General features: G+C 51.8%; 2 protein-coding genes across 7 annotated transcripts in view; one reads left to right on the top strand and one right to left on the bottom strand.

The window, feature by feature from the left end:
• The window catches only part of DAZAP1 (DAZ associated protein 1), a 24,735-nt gene extending 12,586 nt beyond the window's left edge, over positions 1–12,149 (bottom strand). The window contains exons 1-6 of one of the 5 annotated variants that reach the window (XM_082297951.1): positions 11,941–12,149; positions 6,179–6,219; positions 5,586–5,752; positions 5,275–5,340; positions 4,614–4,721; positions 2,318–2,366 (exon numbers count right to left, since the gene is read on the bottom strand). In XM_082297951.1, coding sequence (XP_082154077.1) covers positions 2,318–2,366; positions 4,614–4,721; positions 5,275–5,340; positions 5,586–5,752; positions 6,179–6,219; positions 11,941–11,972 — 463 coding nt within the window. In that variant the 5' untranslated portion in view covers positions 11,973–12,149. Of the gene's footprint in view, positions 1–2,317; positions 2,367–4,613; positions 4,726–5,274; positions 5,341–5,585; positions 5,753–6,178; positions 6,220–11,940 lie in introns of those variants that run through there. The other 4 variants (XM_082297950.1, XM_082297953.1, XM_082297952.1 and 1 more) reach the window with 4 other exon arrangements.
• On the top strand, positions 11,435–15,845 carry GAMT (guanidinoacetate N-methyltransferase). 2 transcript variants are annotated; one of them, XM_082297956.1, is made up of 7 exons: positions 11,435–11,454; positions 13,212–13,397; positions 13,832–13,977; positions 14,059–14,122; positions 14,522–14,589; positions 14,795–14,905; positions 15,131–15,845. In XM_082297956.1, exons 2-7 carry the CDS (start codon positions 13,214–13,216, stop codon positions 15,269–15,271), a joined length of 714 nt encoding a protein of 237 aa, XP_082154082.1. In that variant the 5' UTR covers positions 11,435–11,454; positions 13,212–13,213; the 3' UTR covers positions 15,272–15,845. The 2 variants fall into 2 exon arrangements, with proteins under 2 accessions (XP_082154082.1, XP_082154081.1); XM_082297955.1 differs by lacking the exon at positions 11,435–11,454 and adding an exon at positions 11,579–11,596.

Here is a 15,845-nt window from a genome sequence, read left to right as displayed (position 1 = left end):
TTGAAGGGCAGGACTCTTTTCAAGACTGGAGAAAGGAACTGCATCCAGCAGGAATCCAAGAGAACCAGACCAGAGTGATGGGGCTGGTCTGCAGCCAAGGGAGGAGGAGAACAGACACAGCAAGAACCTGGAAATCCCTTCCCAGATGTTGGCTTGGCCAAGAACAGGAATCAGGAGAAGCCGAGACTGCATCAAAGCCACTTTGTTCCTTCAGAGATGTAACACGGCTGCTGCTTGGGGCTGTGGCAAGAGTTTGGATGAGGCAGAGCTGGCAGGAACAGGCAGGACTGGGAAAAAGCAAAGATCACGTGGATACCTGACACCAAGCAGCTCCTCAAGGATATCACCTGAGAATCTGGTGCCCAGGGCTCTCCTGAGGAGCTGGAGGTAAATGGATACTACAGGGATTAGGAACAGGGCTCATTTTCACTTTTCCTACCAATAAATTGATGTGCACCTCCAAAGGAAGGGTGGTAAAGAGAGAAGGCAAAATTCAGAAGGGTCTGAGGAGAGATGGCACAGAAGCGGCCTCTGGAATTTTATCAAAAGTCATTAAAAGGATAAGAGGACAGAGCAGCAAGAGAACAGAGAGCAGAGAGAGAAGGCAAGAGAAAATGTGTTCTGGGATGCACAACCAGGACTACCCAATACAAACTCGAGAACTCGAGCAATTTTTCCTAGCACCCCCCAGGGACTGCCAAGGCCATTCTGGGAGACGGCTGTTAGTCACCACACTAAAAAAAGACTGGAACAGCACAGAAACAAAAGGCAGAGAGACAGAATTTAAGAAGTGCTTAACAAGTCTGATGAATTAGGGGAGAAGTTTTCTGTGGATGGAGACAAGACCTTTCCCCCACCTGGCACTTGTGCTTTTCACCCCAAGCCCTCCCTTCCCTGTTTTGTTTTTAGTAGAGCTTGAAGCAGAGAAGCCATTAATTAAGACAGGATTAATCCAGACCAGGCATGATGTTTTAGTACCTTTTGCTCAGAGGCTGCAAGGCTGGGATTAAATATTGCAAAGATAGAGATGATACAATAATTATTGAAATACTTTAGAACTTCAGCCCCAAATCACATTCGGGTGCCAGTGCCTTTGTCTCCTCTATCCAAAACCAGCTGCTCTAGGAGCATTGAAACAGATGAATTTATGTGCTGCTTAAATCAAAGGTATCTGTTGGAAGAAGATTAGGATAGCTAAAGCAAGAAAACAAAAAAAACCAAAAAAACAAATATATTGAAACTTCGTTTACACTCCAATAAAAGACAAAGCCCGTCCCTCCTCTGACTGCGGAACTGGCCTGTACCTCTGTGATAAATTATCACCTAGAGAGAAGAAATCTAAAGAGATATCGTTAATCACAGTCAAACAATTCACAGAGAGAAAAGAAACAAAAAGAGAACTTACTTAACATTACCATACTTTACTATGAAACACTTAAATATGTCACTAAGGATGTATGTCTAAATTAAAAATAAAACTAAGACTTAACAGCTTAATAAATATGAAGTGAAGGATATATTTCTTAATAATGAGGCAGAAGAGAAATGAAAGTTCAGATGGCAAACTATTCTCTAGCATGTCCAACATGCTACAGGGTGGGAGCACAGCTAAGCTTCATGTGCTAAAATATTGCCTCTTCCTTGGCAAACAGATGGTGGATGCAAAGGGACGTGGGTGACATGGAACTTGCTTTATATTTTGACCAAAGGTTCCCAGTTTGGTTCAATATCTAGTAAATCTTCCAGGTTTTTGGGTTTTTCCCCCCCCTCTTAAAAAGCAGGTATACAGGGATTGTATATCCCAAGTAAAAATATACAGATATATATTTCAGAATTATTTTGTGCTGTTTAAGAAGAGTTTTTCCTTAATTTGAGGTGAAGCCATTTAACCAAAACAAAAAGCAGGTGATGGATGGATTCTGCCCTGTCTCGTGCTCCGGCTGGAGCACCCCCCATGCACTTACAGACCCAACGTACCTTTCATGTAAAACAGGAGGAAAATCTGCTGATTTTTTCCCCCCTCAAAAGTACCTTAAGCCACAGGAGTGGCTTGAGAATCAAATTTCATTCAACTATAAAAAAAACCCAACCCATAAACGAGCATGAAACATCTGAGTTGAAATGCACAGACCCAAGTGAAGCTGGAGATGAAGAGTCTAGACTTGAAGTGATGTTTGCCCAGTGAGTTATTCTTTTTCCTGAGGCAACATAGGGAAAAAAAAAATAAATCTACCTTTTCTGATGGTGTGAAATAGTTTGCCATCTGACTATAGGAGAGTATGAAGAAATTTCAAGGACAAACTAGATCAGCCTTTACCTCGGGGCCTCTGTTTCTCTGCATCATAGATCATTACAACTTCAGTGACCTGGAAGAGAGAAGGGAAATTCTACTCACTGTGCTACCAGGGGAGGGCTGGAACAGTCACCACCGGCTGGTTCCTGCTCTCTACCCACAAAGCACAATTCAACTGCAGCCATCATCCCAGCAACAGCACAAAACCAGGGAATATGCTCTTCCTGGGAGCTTAGAAAGTCTGAGTTCATCTCTATTGTCTCATTACACTTCACATTTTAATTTAACATTGAGGTTTTGCACTGTTTGTACCCACACTATGGCCTATTACACACCCCGAAGGTTTGTCTTCCAACAACTCATCAATGTAGCTTTTTAAAAGATGAACTTCCCCATTTTTAACCATTTTCACTTGCACCATGAAAAGCAGCTTGAGCTGCAGGCACCTTTACAAACGTGCAGGGCTCCTCTGATTGAATTACTGGAGCACCAGAGTGAGGCCCAGAGCACCAGTTAAACCAATCCTTTAAACAGCTTTACAAAACCCCTCTAAGTTCTGGATGAGCAGTATCAGTGTGATTTTAACTTAAAAAAAGAAAAAATGGAAATTGCAAGCTGTTCAAAGGCTTCAAGATTATTCTTCTAAGAATAAGCACCACTGTGAGCTACAATTCAAACAAAACCTGAGGTGCAACGTTTATGTCAACATTAAAACGGCTGAAAGCAACTGCTCTGGATTCTCTTAGATGAAGAAAAGTGGTCACAAAATGGGTGTGATTTTGTGGAATCACATCTTCAAGACAATCTTAGGATACTTTTTACTCGTGAGTAAAAATGATAAAATTGTGTCAGATTTTAAACTCTTTACTTACAGCTGGAAAACATTTGGGTTTGAGTTACTGCACTCACTTGAGCACATCCTACTGGATGCTACCAGCTGGGGCTTGGGGATCAATGTGGGGATTATGCCATGGGACAGTGCCAGCTCTGTCCCTCCACTGGTCCATTTGGATCCCCTTCTTCACCCTGGCCTTAACGACCCAGCAATTACCAGGACTAAAAATCAGTGCCTGCCTTGGTCTCCTCACTCTCGTAGCCACAAAACATTTGTGAGACTCCACTGCTCCAAAGGACTCATTACAACTCCAAGAAGACTTTCTGATTTCTATACTATGAGTAAAGTGCTACTACTTACTTTTAAGGGCACTTACAGTTGTGGCTGGTGCCTTCTACACTTGCAGGACATACCCTGTATCTCCCCAGCATCCAGGGCACAGCTGGAAAGCCAAGTCTGTGAGGAAGAGCCTTTAGAAACTACATTCCACAGCTGTGGAACGTGCTCCCTGTTTTTATTATTAGTCTACTGCAGCCTTTCAAGCTAAAGAAACAGTTGTTAAGCTGTTGCTTTTTGCGTTTTAAATACATTATCTTAATGGAATTTTAAACACTGATTTAACTGTTGATAAACTTAAGAATTTGTTTCTCAATAAATCCTTCGCTGCCACTAAGAAATGTTAGGGAAAGGTTATTGAAAGAAGTATCAGAAACCACACTAAATGCCAATCAAGTTTATTTTTACCAGCACAGTCCTGAAATTAATTCAGGCAATTTTTAAGTGCCTCAAACTTATTCACAGCTGAGTTATTTAATTCAGTAGTTTACCATTGTAAAGGGGCAGTGAGAGCTGGGATAAATGGGAATTAAAAGTAAATAAAAAAAATAATCAGAAGATACAGTCATTTCAGTCCAAGGTTACAAAGTGAATTTAAAAAGGTGCATGAGGAGCAGTTTGTCTCAGAATGGAGGTTCTAGGGACACCAGAACTGAGATTCCAGATGGTTTGAAGGCAGGTACTGCTCCCAAAATAATGGCAGGAGACACAAATTTAACCTATCTGTACACATAGACAAAGACCAGGATCTTAAAATTCAGCCCATTGAGGGACTTGCTGTTCCCAAAAAATAATCAGCAGACATTTTTAATTGCCCAGCTGTAAGGTATCAAGAGAAGTGGGGGAGAGGGAAATAATAATAATAAAAAGAATCATTCTTAAGCCACCTCAAGAGTTTTTGGAAGAAGGGACAGAATAATGCACCAAGTAGACTTAAACATGAGGAGACAGAAGGAGCAAAGTAAATTCCACACGAGCAGTAGGCTCTGCCAAGAGACATTTCCAGATGATGAATGTTCATCAGTTTCTCACAAAATGCTTCATGTGCCCCTCCAGCAGTTTGTCCAAATTACCCCCAAATGTGACAGCTTGAGGAAATATGAGAGGAGGCAGCAGGGAGGGGAGGCACCTTCCCCCCCCAGGACTCACCACTCCGAACTTCTTGAAGTATTCCCTGAGCTCTGTCTCGCCACAGTTATGAGGAATCCCACCAACAAAAATTTTATTGGATTTATTGTTATCGCTCCTGGATCCTTTCTGCTAAATCAAGGAGGAGAAAATTCAGTCAGAAGGACAATAAGGTTGGCTGCTTCTATCACTTTACACTGACCCATGAACAGCAGGCTCTGGCAGGCTCAGGGGGAGAGCTCTAGCCTTGAAGTCTCCCAGCCATGACAGGGAACCACATTCCAAGCTCAGAGGTTCAGTGTTCCCTGTTCTTCAGAGGGCCAGGCATGCAGGGCCTGTGTTCTGAGGCCCTTGACTCATTTTACACTGAAATCTGATGAAGCTGCAGGGTGTGGAGTAGGGCTGGAACAGCATCAGCCCTGCCAGCGCCCGTCCAGACACCGCTCTCAAATCTGAAGAACTCCACTAAAAGCACCACTAAGAGCTTAAGAAACACCACACCCAAACTGACGCTGCTCTGCACAGAGCCTGCCCATGGAAATCTAAGTAAAAGACAATTTTTAGAAATACAATTTACACTTGAGGTCTGCATACTGACTTCTGCCCTTAAAACATGGATATAATCCAAAGGAATTCAAGAGAACTCGGACAACAGGCAGGATACACAGGGATCTTTCCTTACCCATCCTTCCTTCGGTCGTGTCCGCTCTGGCTGCATCCCCCGAGGTGTACATGGCTTTGGATCAATCTGGAAGAAGTTCCAGTTTGGTCAGACCTCAGCATGCAGAATTTTGCTCTAAAAGTTACATTTGTGGCAGCTGCAGCTCCTCAGAGCAAAGCAACACAAGCCACGGAGTCAGAGCTGCCTTACAATAAAATCTTTTAAACCAACAACCAGGTGAACTCTGACACTCTGCAAATAAGGAGCCAGAATTTAAAGCAGATCTTTGAATCTGGTGCAGGAAAAAAAATAACAACACAAAAGCAACTTACATTTCGGCCATCTAACGTATGAGGTCTGCTGGCCAGCACTGTTCCCACACAGTTGGGATCTTTAAATTTGACAAATCCAAATCCTCGAGATTGATTTGTTGTTTTGTCTTTCATTATTACACAGTCTACAACTTCTCCATACTGGGAGAAGTAGCTACGAAGAGTTTCTGTCAGAGAAAAAAAAGCAAGTATTAAACAGAACCAGATATTAACAACACCAGACTGTGTTTGCAATTATGAGACAACAGATCAGCAAACATGGAAAACAACTTCAAACTCATCTTTTAAAAATGATCACATTTTACTTCCTGTAAACAAATGGTAGACAACAGTTTATTTCCACTCATACAAATGGAAAATAGTAGGAAAGTGATTATAAAAAGGGTTGTCTGTTGAGCTGACAAAAACTTCAGCACCAAACAGTATAAACCTAAAAATATTAGCATATATCTGAGCTGTCTCTACAGAAAGTTTTATTAATTAGCAGAGGAGCAGGAGACTCTCAGCCCAATCTCCCCACCACAGCAGTGCCTGTTAGGAGCTCCTGGCTGGGTTTTCACAATGACCCAGTGCCTGTAGCACACGTTGCTCACCTTGTGTCGTGCTCCAGTCCAGGCCACCCACGAACAGCTTTCTGCAAATGAAGCACAGGGCAGATTTAGGGGCTACAGCAGATGCTTCATCTTATTTAAGGCACAACTCAGCTCTTCTGGACAGGTTTGGGGGTCCTGTGGCCTCCAACACACCCTACAAAGCTGGCACCGCACTCAAAGCTGCTGATTAAACCAAACCCTTCCTCCATCTCTGCTCTCTGCTCCTCCCTCACTCACCACGAAACACTCACTTGGCTGCCAACACCTTCTCGTGGGGTGAAAGCAAAAGTAGAACTGCCAAGCTCAGGCCTGAGACAGAAGTCAAACCTGTGCAGCAGGTACTAAATAACAGAGCAGCACTAATCCAGCATCAGTTGTGAAACCATTGTACAGCCCCGTTTCGAGATAGCACCGAGCAGATGAGAAAGTCATGGCTAAGCCCCAAACTAAACTGCCTAAAACTGATTCAACTCTTCCTTTGCAAAGAGCATCCAAATCTGCAGGGTTTCCTGTCCCAGCACGCCCAAGGACCTGGGTTGGTCTAGAGGAGCTCCGTTCCAGGCTGCCGGCTCTGCAGCTCTTTATCAACTCTTGGGTGTGACAAAACTTCTAGCAGTCATTTACTCAGTAATTAAAGGTTGGTTATAGCCACCTCAACACCTGGCCCTTGTCAGTACCAAGAATCAACCCAAAAAAACCCCTCATAGCTGTCTCCTGAGAAGCAGCATCAAGCTCTGCTCTCTGGGACCAGGAGGAGGACTCAGGGAAGGGCTGGAGCTGTGCCTGGGGAGTCAGGCTGGGTATCAGGAAAAGGATCTTCCCCCAGAGGGTGCTGGGGCACTGCCCAGGCTCCCCAGGAAATGGCCACTGCCCAGGCTCCCCAGAGCTCCAGGAGCATTTGGCCAACGTTCTCAGGGACAGGGTGGGATTGTTGGGCTGTCCTGTACAGGGCTTTGATGATCCTTGGGGAACCCTTCCAGCTCAGGAGATTGTGTGATTCTGTGAAAAACTCTGCTGTTAATGGCTCTGCACTGACAAATAAACTGGGATAGTTTATTTTTGGGGGATGCCCTCTAGTTCTCCATCAGACCTCAGAGAGAAAAAACATCTTCTACTTTGTCTTCTACTTGCCTTCACCTATACCTGGGTACAGCTGAGGGTAATGGGAATTCCTGCATCCTCACTTACATGGGCAAAGTTGAGTTTCTCCTGAAAAAAAAAAAATTGAACTTCCTCTCACGTGCATTTTTCAGGAGCAGATAACGGCAGGGAGAGCCCAGTCAGCCCCAGTAAGAGCTGCAGGTGCAATGGGAACATCACGGAAGTGAAAGCCTTGCAACTGGAAGTTCCTGTGGAGCAGGGCAGCTCACTGACAAAACCAGCTTGTCCCTTTCCACTTTGATTCACTTCTCTGTGATATGACATCATGTCACGACCCTTCTGCACCAGCCAAAGTGACAAAATTCAATACTACACAGCACCTACAAGCCTTGTTCCATTGAGGCAAACTCCGTTCCTAAGTTACAAGCTGAGACGTGACACGAGTCTTGTCTTTCACAAAAACAGACCAACTGTTAAGCGTTGATCAAAGCGTCTCCTTGAGCAGCCAGAAAACAACTGAGCTGGTGACATGCAAGGCAAAGACAGCCTCAGTGTCACAGCAGACAGCGGCCGCATCTGCTGCTGCGTTATCGTAATGCAAAAGGACGTGCCACCCCTCCTCTGCCCTCCCCGAGAGCGGGGACAGGACATGGCACCCCTGCCCGCTCTCAAAGCAGGCCTGTTTTCTGTGGGCATATTCGGGATGACGAAGTTTTCCTCAAGGACTGGAAAAGTGCCCCCAGCTCCCTCTGGCAGCGCGCTGGCTCCTGGCACAGGCTCAGGGCCTTGCTCGACAGCAGCCAGTTCACAGCAACAGGTCGTGTTCTGGGACCAGCCAGACTTCGCCCAGGTGGCCCCGCCATCCTGGTGGCTACCACAACTGTCCCTTCACCACCTTCCCTCTCCACACACAGGGCACAAATCCCTCTGCTCCCTGTGCCATTGTTTTTGGGGAAAATAAGTACTTCTATTTCCTAACAGCAAAGTAAAACCAGCTGATCTACTGCTATATTCACAATAAAGTTTTGACATGTGTTAATGACATTTTCTTGACCAACCACATTTGGGCTTATGGTTTGTTTTGGGGTATTTTTAACTAAATTTGATAGCTTGGTATACAAGATTAATCTATTTTACATCCTTGTAAAAGTACCAGCTGTGTTCTGAAAGAACACCAAGCTGTTTGCAGGGAGGGAGGTCACTGAAACCTTCCAATTCCACCATGAATTATTTGTAGTCACCCTACATGGACTGAAACAGCAAAGCTGAGTTGCTCAAGGCCAGCTCCAGCAGCTGTATGGAAATACACAGCCCTGGTTCATACACACGCTATGGAATACCAAAAGCCAGGAATCCTCTGCCTTGGGATCCTCCGTGGTTTGAAGACACTGAGCAGGGCCAGAGTTTATAAAAATCCCGATGTGGTATCGTACAGGACAGCAGTGAGGCAGGATGGTTGTGTGAGTGCTCCTGCCCCCACGCTCAGCTGCATCTTTCCAAAGGTATTACCCAAGCTCCATCCCAGAAAACTTTTGGTCCTAACAGTTTATGGGCTGGCAGTTATTAAATTCATAGAAACATTAAAAGTTCATAGAATATCCAGAGTTGGAAGGGACCCACAAACATACAAGTCCAACTCCCAGCCCTGCACAGACACCCCAACAATCCCACCCTGTCCATCCCTGAGAGTGTTGTCCAAATGCTCCTGCAGCTCTGGCAGCCTCAGGGCTGGGTCCATTCCCTGGGGAGCCTGGGCAGTGCCCAGCACCCTCTGGGGGAAGAACCTTTTTGTGATATCCAGCCTAAACCTCCCCAAGCACAGCTCCAGCTGTTCCCTCAGGTTCTGCCCCTGGTCCCAGAGAGCAGAGCTTGGTGCTGCCTCTTGGGAAGAAGCTGCAGACCGTGGTGAGTCTCCCCTCAGGCACCTCTATGTTTTTAGTTCACACAACCATAAAGCTCCAAATTTATAGACTGGAGGAGACTACAGTCCATCCCCACTGGAATGCAAAGCCACTCCCAGCACAGCCAGGTGACAACACAAACCACCAGCCTGTTTTTTGGGCAGGTGCGTCTGTCCACCATGAGCAGTGAGACCCCAACAGGTGCAGCACCCCTGAAGCAGCACAATTCCCACAGGGATCACTTCAGGAGCAGAAAGTGGGATAATGACTCCTCAGAAGCTGCAGCTGTATAATAAGTTTTAACCAAGTGTTCCACCTCACTGCTTCCTGTGAGAATTTTAATTGCTAATTTATTCTTTGTTGCTATAAACGTACTTGCTGCTGGAGCAAATCATCCCAGAATTAGTAAAAAAAGCATGTACAGGTATTTGAAAACCACCAAAACTCAACAGAAGCACAAACTCTTTGCCTACATAAATAATACGGGGTTTGATTAACACCTCAGCACAGCCCCCATCAGCTGCAGGACAGCAGGACCAGGATCAGCACTTTTCTTCATCCAAACCAGCCCCAAGTACTAATTAATTACAACAAATAACCCCCAAAAGGCCCCTCCCTACCCATGCCAACACACCTGCAAGGCTTACAGCCTCCCTAAGTGTTTTTTCTTAAAACCTCTGCCTAGAAAAGCAGTTGAATTCATAACTTCCCATCCAGACTTGCCTCTCACAGCAGCTTTAAACCAGAGCTTCCTTCCCAGGGCTGGAGCAGCTGCCGTTTGTTCTACACTCTCACCTTTCCCTCTGAGCACTCTTGGGGGAGAAGAATAAATAAAATTTCCCTCTCTGATTAACCCCCAATCCTTCCCAATCTGATTACAGCTCCAAAGGATCACAGCCTGTGACTGGGAACAAACTCTGGGACAGCCAAGCCTGCTCAGGAGGGGAGTTGATGATATTCCACAGAATAACCTGGAGCCTGGCGCTCACCTACAGCTGGAGAAGTGAGACCTGATTAGGTCTCTCATAAGGCATCAGACAGTGATTAAGGCCCAGGAGCAAATAAAAACACTTTCAGAGCAAAACTTACATATTTAAACAGGCCTCATGCAGTAGGTGTTAGAACTAGATGATCTCTAAGGTTCTTTCCAACCCAAACCATTCCAACATGATATTCCAATCACTTATCCTGCCTCCCGTATTTTTAGGATTTACAAATTAAGAACATGCAGTAAATAAGCAGCTTACAAAGCAGCACGGGACAAGTGGTTTATGTTTCCAGTTTCAAGCAAGGTGACCAGTTCTGATGGGCAAATTTTGTGCCAAAACTTGCAGTGGAAGAACCAGTCAAGGATTTTTTAATTTGGTTTTTGCTACTTCGAGTTCTACCCTGCTCAAGTCTGCAGTCTGATAATTTCAATGTCACCAGGGTACAGCTCTCAAACAGAGTAACACTGAGTGGAACTGGATTATCTCTAAGGTCCCTTCCAACCCAAGCCTTTCTATGACTCTAAAAGCACGTCAGAAGAACCACACTTGTGTCAGGTTTTCGGTTTGAAGCCACAAAAAGCCCCGGGAACGATTAAAACCGGGATTCTCCTGCCTGGAAGGCATCCCGAGCAGAGGACAGCAGAGGGGAGCTCCGGAGGGCAGCCCCGCGGGGGGACACGGAGGGTGAGGGGAGGCTGCCTTTGTCCCACCGTCTTCCCCCTCCTCCACCCCAGGCCCCTCGGGGCGGCCCTGATGAGTCACCAGAACAAAGTCTCCAGCGGGTTCACAGAATCACAGAACGGACCCCCAAGCACCATCGAATCCAATTCCTGGCCCGGCACAGAACTCTTCAACAATCCCACCCTGTGCCTGAGAGCGTTGTCCAAATGCTCCTGGAGCACCGGCAGCCTTGGGGCCGGGACCATTCCCTGCGGAGCCCGGGCAGTGCCTACCACCCTCTGGGAAAAAAAACCTTTCCCTGATATCCAGCCTAAACCTCCCCGGACACAGCTCCAGCCTTTCCCTCGGGTTCTGCCCCAGGTCCCAGAGAGCAGAGATCAGAGCTGCCCCTCTGCTTCCCCTCACGAATAAGTTTCAGACTGCGATAAGGTCTCTTCTCAGTCTCCTCTTCTCCAGGCTGAACACACCAAGTAACCTCAGCCACTCCTCCTAAGGCTTCCCCCTCAAGGCCCTTCACCATGTCCGCTGCCCTCCTTTGGACGCTCTCTAACACCTCAGTATCCTCCTTACATCGTGGCGCCTAAAACTGCACACAGGACTCAAGGTGAGGCCGTACCAGCAGAGCGGGACAATCCCCTCCCTCGACCGGCGTGTTGTCCCCCCGCCCCGCGTCTCCGCGTTAGTTGACAGGAGAGGCGGACGCGAGGGGATACGAGGGGACACGAGGGGACACGAGGGGACACGAGGTCGGACGCGGGTGGGATCCGGTGCGGGCGGGCGCGGGAAGCGCCGCGGGCGGGTGACCTTGGGCGCGCGCACCTGCCGCAGCCCCGCGCGCGCGCCGGTCACGTGACGGGAGGGGGGGTGTGTGCGCCCTCACGGCCCCAACATGGCGGGACCGGCCCCCCCTCAGCACTCCCGGCCCGGGACCGGCCCCCCCCTCGCCCCCCCCCAGCCCGGTACTGGTCCTTCCCTCAGCCCTCCCGGCTCGGGAGAGCCCCAGCGGGACCCTCTCCTGAGGTTGCGGGAAAAGGTGACCGAACCTCTCCCCCCGCCCCGTCCCAGCGCGTCGCCCTCCTCTTCCCCTCACCCGATCTCATCGGCGCCTCCCACGCTGTTCATGGCGGCGGCTCCTCCGGGGCCGCGCCCGGCTCTTCCCTCCGGTGGCGGCGGTGCCAGCGGCGGGTCGCGGGGCCGCGGGCGGGCGCTCCCGGCCGTGTCCCGGTTCCCGTGTCCCGGTTCCCCCCCCGCCGCCCCCGGCCCGGCCCGGCCCCCCCCGCCGCGCGCTCGCGCTCCCTCAGCGCCGCCGCTGCGCGCGCACCCGCCCCTCGCTACGGGGTCTCCGGGGCCGCGCCCTGGGAGGGGCGGGAGGGGCGTGGCCGCGCGCGCGCGGGGGCCGGCGGGAAGGGCAGTCCGCGCGCGCGGGGGGGGGGCGGGGCGTGCGCGGGGTCCGCGGGGTCCGACTGCCCATCCCCGGGGTCAGCGGGGTCCCACTGCCCATCCCCGGGGTCCGCGGGGTCCTACTGCCCATCCCCGGGGTCCGCGGGGTCCCACTGCCCATCCCCGGGGTCCGCGGGGTCCCACTGCCCATTCCCGGAGTCAGTGGGGTCCCACTGCCCATCCCCGGGGTCCGCGGGGTCCACACCGCTCACCCGCAGGGTCCTATCGTCCACCCCCGGGATCCCACTGCCCATCCCCGGGGTCCCACCGCTCGCTCGCGGGGTCCCACTGCCCACCTGGAGGATCCCTCCCCACCCCGCGCTGGGCTCAGCACCGCCTGCAGCCCCCCGGGACCCTCCCTCCGGCCCTTACGGTCCAGCCCGGCTCTGTGCCGGTCATCCCTGTCACCCTGCCCGGGTGTGGTGTGAAGCGGGGCTGGCAGCATGCGTGGTCCTGCTGCGTGGGGTAGTGCGGGGACACCGTGGCACAGCCCCGGAGTGTGGCACAGCACGGGGCACAGCGTGGGACACAGCACCATGCACAGGGAAAACCCCTTCCTCCATGTCCGCCCTGATCCAGCCCAGCTCCACCACGGAGTGCTGGTCATTTCCCCTCTGGCCATGCACAGCACGGTGCCACCGGGAGCAGGGACATCCTCTGCACCCCCCAGATCACCCCAGTGACCCCCAGGCCATGTGTGACCACTCCGGCCTGGCAGTCCCAGCCTGCCCCGTGGTGCCCCGTTCCTGATAAGGGCTCCCATTCCCGATAAGGGCTCCCGATCCCTGGAGGGGCCCCAGCCGGTTGTGCACACTCAGCACTTTCCAGCAGGGCTATTTAAAGCCGGCCAAGAGCCCAGTGGCCCTTTCTTTCCCTCCCCTGGCACGTCTCGGCCCATCCAGCTGGACTTTCCTCCTGCAGCCATGATCTCCGGAGCAGCGGCAGGGCCGATCTTCGCTGAGGGCGAGGACTGCAGGGCAGCCTGGAGGGAAGCCACAGCAGGCTACGATGAGCCCGATGCCCACCTGGAGATCCTGGGCAAGCCGGTGATGGAGCGCTGGGAGACTCCCTACATGCACTCGCTGGCCACCGTGGCCGCCTCAAAGGGTAACGGGGCAGCAGGGCCATGGGGGCACTTGTGTGCTTGTCTCAGGGTGACATATTCTTGAAAGGGGATGGGGACGTGTGGAGGGGATGCAGCCACCTCCCATCCAGGCCCTGCTGTTTTTGGGGCTGTTCCCCCTCCCAGGACCTGTCGCTTTTAGGGCTGTTTCCCCGGCACAGGGAGGGTTGGACATTGTTTGTTTCCACTGGGATCAACTGGGGGGGTTTGGTGGGGGTAAAGGGTCGCTGTGTGGGGGGCAGCAGGTGACAGGGACACGGGGCTGCTCTTGACTTCTCCCCTCAGTGCTGGCAGCACCACGTGCTCCCAACCCGCACAGAAAAAGCCTTTCTTGGGGGAAGAATGGGTCAGAATTCAGGGCTGGGGGGTTTTGAGGCAGAGAAAACCCAGAGCTGTGAGTGCTGGGTTCCATCTGCAGGCGGCCGCGTGCTCGAGGTGGGGTTCGGGATGGCCATCGCAGCCTCCAAGGTGCAGGAATTCAACATCGAGGAGCACTGGATCATCGAGTGCAACGAGGGCGTTTTCCGGCGCCTGGAGCAGTGGGCCAAGGCACAGCCACACAAGGTCAGGGGCAGGGTGGGTTGTGCCAGGGTTGGGGGGTGCCTGTGACCCCCCCAGCTCATCCCGCTGCCCCCCCGCCCGCAGGTGGTGCCCCTGAAGGGGCTGTGGGAGGACGTGGTGCCAACGCTGCCGGACGGGCACTTCAGTGGTGAGACATCAACAGCAGGACGGGGAGGGCTTGGGGTGGGGTCCCCACGGCAGAGTGGGGGTGCAGCAAAGCCCAGGGCATCCCAGGACATCCCTGAACCATGGAAAGGGGGAGCAATTTCACCAGGGTGTGGGTGGAGCCCGCATCTTCCCATGGGCATGGGGACAGGGCACAGCTGTGTCCTTGGGGTCCTTGTCCTGGGGAGCAGATCCTTGTCCTGGGGGTGGATGCTTATCTTGGGGACCATCAAATCGCTGCCTTCCAGGGGTCAGAGACAAGGGGGGGCAAATTGAAATAGGAAAATAACAATACCAGGCCATGAAGGGGGATTTTCCCGGGACACACGAGCCACTCAGGGTCTCTCCCAGCTAACGGGTGGCCCCCGGTGTTCCCGGGCAGGAATCCTGTACGACACCTACCCGCTGTCGGAGGACACCTGGCACACGCACCAGTTCAACTTCATCAAGGTAACACCGCGGGGAGCAGCAGCTCTGCGGGGAGGAGCTGGGGCTGGGAGGGGGAATTGGGGCCGGGTGCTGAGCGGGAGGAGCTGGGGCTCGGAGGGGGAATTGGGGCCGGGTGCTGAGCGGCGGGAGCTGGGGCTCGGAGGGGGAATTGGGGCCGGGTGCTGAGCGGCAGGAGCTGACCCGGCTCCCGGGATTGCCGGGGCAGGGCCACGCTTTCCGCCTGCTGCGGCCCGGAGGGGTCCTCACCTACTGCAACCTGACCTCGTGGGGGGAGCTGCTCAAGACCAGCTACAGCGACATCGAGAAGATGTTTGAGGTGAGTTGTTCCCCTCCCCAAAGCTGTGCCCGGGATGAGCCAGAGCACTCGATGGCTGTGGAACTCCTCCGTGGTGCTGCGGATGGGCAGGGAACGTCGGAGGGGAGCTCGGAGGGTTTTTCCCTCGGCTGCCGGCGCTGTCTCGTGTCCCTGCAGCGTCTCCTCTCGCATCCAGACACCCCAACCCACGGCTGCTCCTCCCACTCCTCCTCTCCTCTCCCGCAGGAGACGCAGGTGGGGCCGCTGGTGCAGGCGGGGTTCAAGCGGGAGAACATCAGCACGAGGGTGATGGAGCTGCAGCCGCCCCGCGAGTGCCGCTACTACTCCCACCCCAGGATGATCACCCCCACCGTCCTCAAACACTGAGGGGCCAGCGCCGGGGAGCAGGGGTTGGGCATGTGCTGATGAGGAGGAGAAAAGCTCTGATCTACTTTGATGCCCCTGAGAGATCCGAGCGGATTCATGTGGAGGTGGGGGGGAGATTTGGGATGGAAGTGCTGGATTCCAGGGGACAAAAGGACAGGATACTCCCTGCCCCAGGAGCTCCGTGCCCTGGAGGGGTCTTGTGGGCTCTGTGGAAGAAGATCCCACCCTGCTCTGTTCCCTCAAGACTTGAAATTCTCAATTAAGCTGGAATTTCAGAGTGTGGTTCGGAGCCTTTGGCCAAAGGGGTTCCAGAACCAGCCATTTCCTCTAAAAATGGGATCATTTTGAGAAATCACAGGTTGGCTTCCCACAAGAGCCAAATAATCCAAACCAGGTGGGAGAAATAGGGCATTTTGAGGCATTTCAGCTCCTCCTGAAGCAACTCCCCAGGGAAGCTTCCCAACATCTTCGGCCAAAGCCCACGGCAGCAAATCCCAGCCCCAGCACCCGCCCACAGCTCCATTCACGTTTCCTCTCTCCCTGGAAGGGATAAAGTCCATTAAAAGGAATTAAA

Source organism: Coloeus monedula, assembly GCF_965178545.1.
Source record: "Coloeus monedula genome assembly, chromosome: 27".
Classification (NCBI taxonomy): Eukaryota; Metazoa; Chordata; class Aves; order Passeriformes; family Corvidae; genus Coloeus; species Coloeus monedula.
This window is presented reverse-complemented; position numbering and strand designations above follow the sequence as displayed.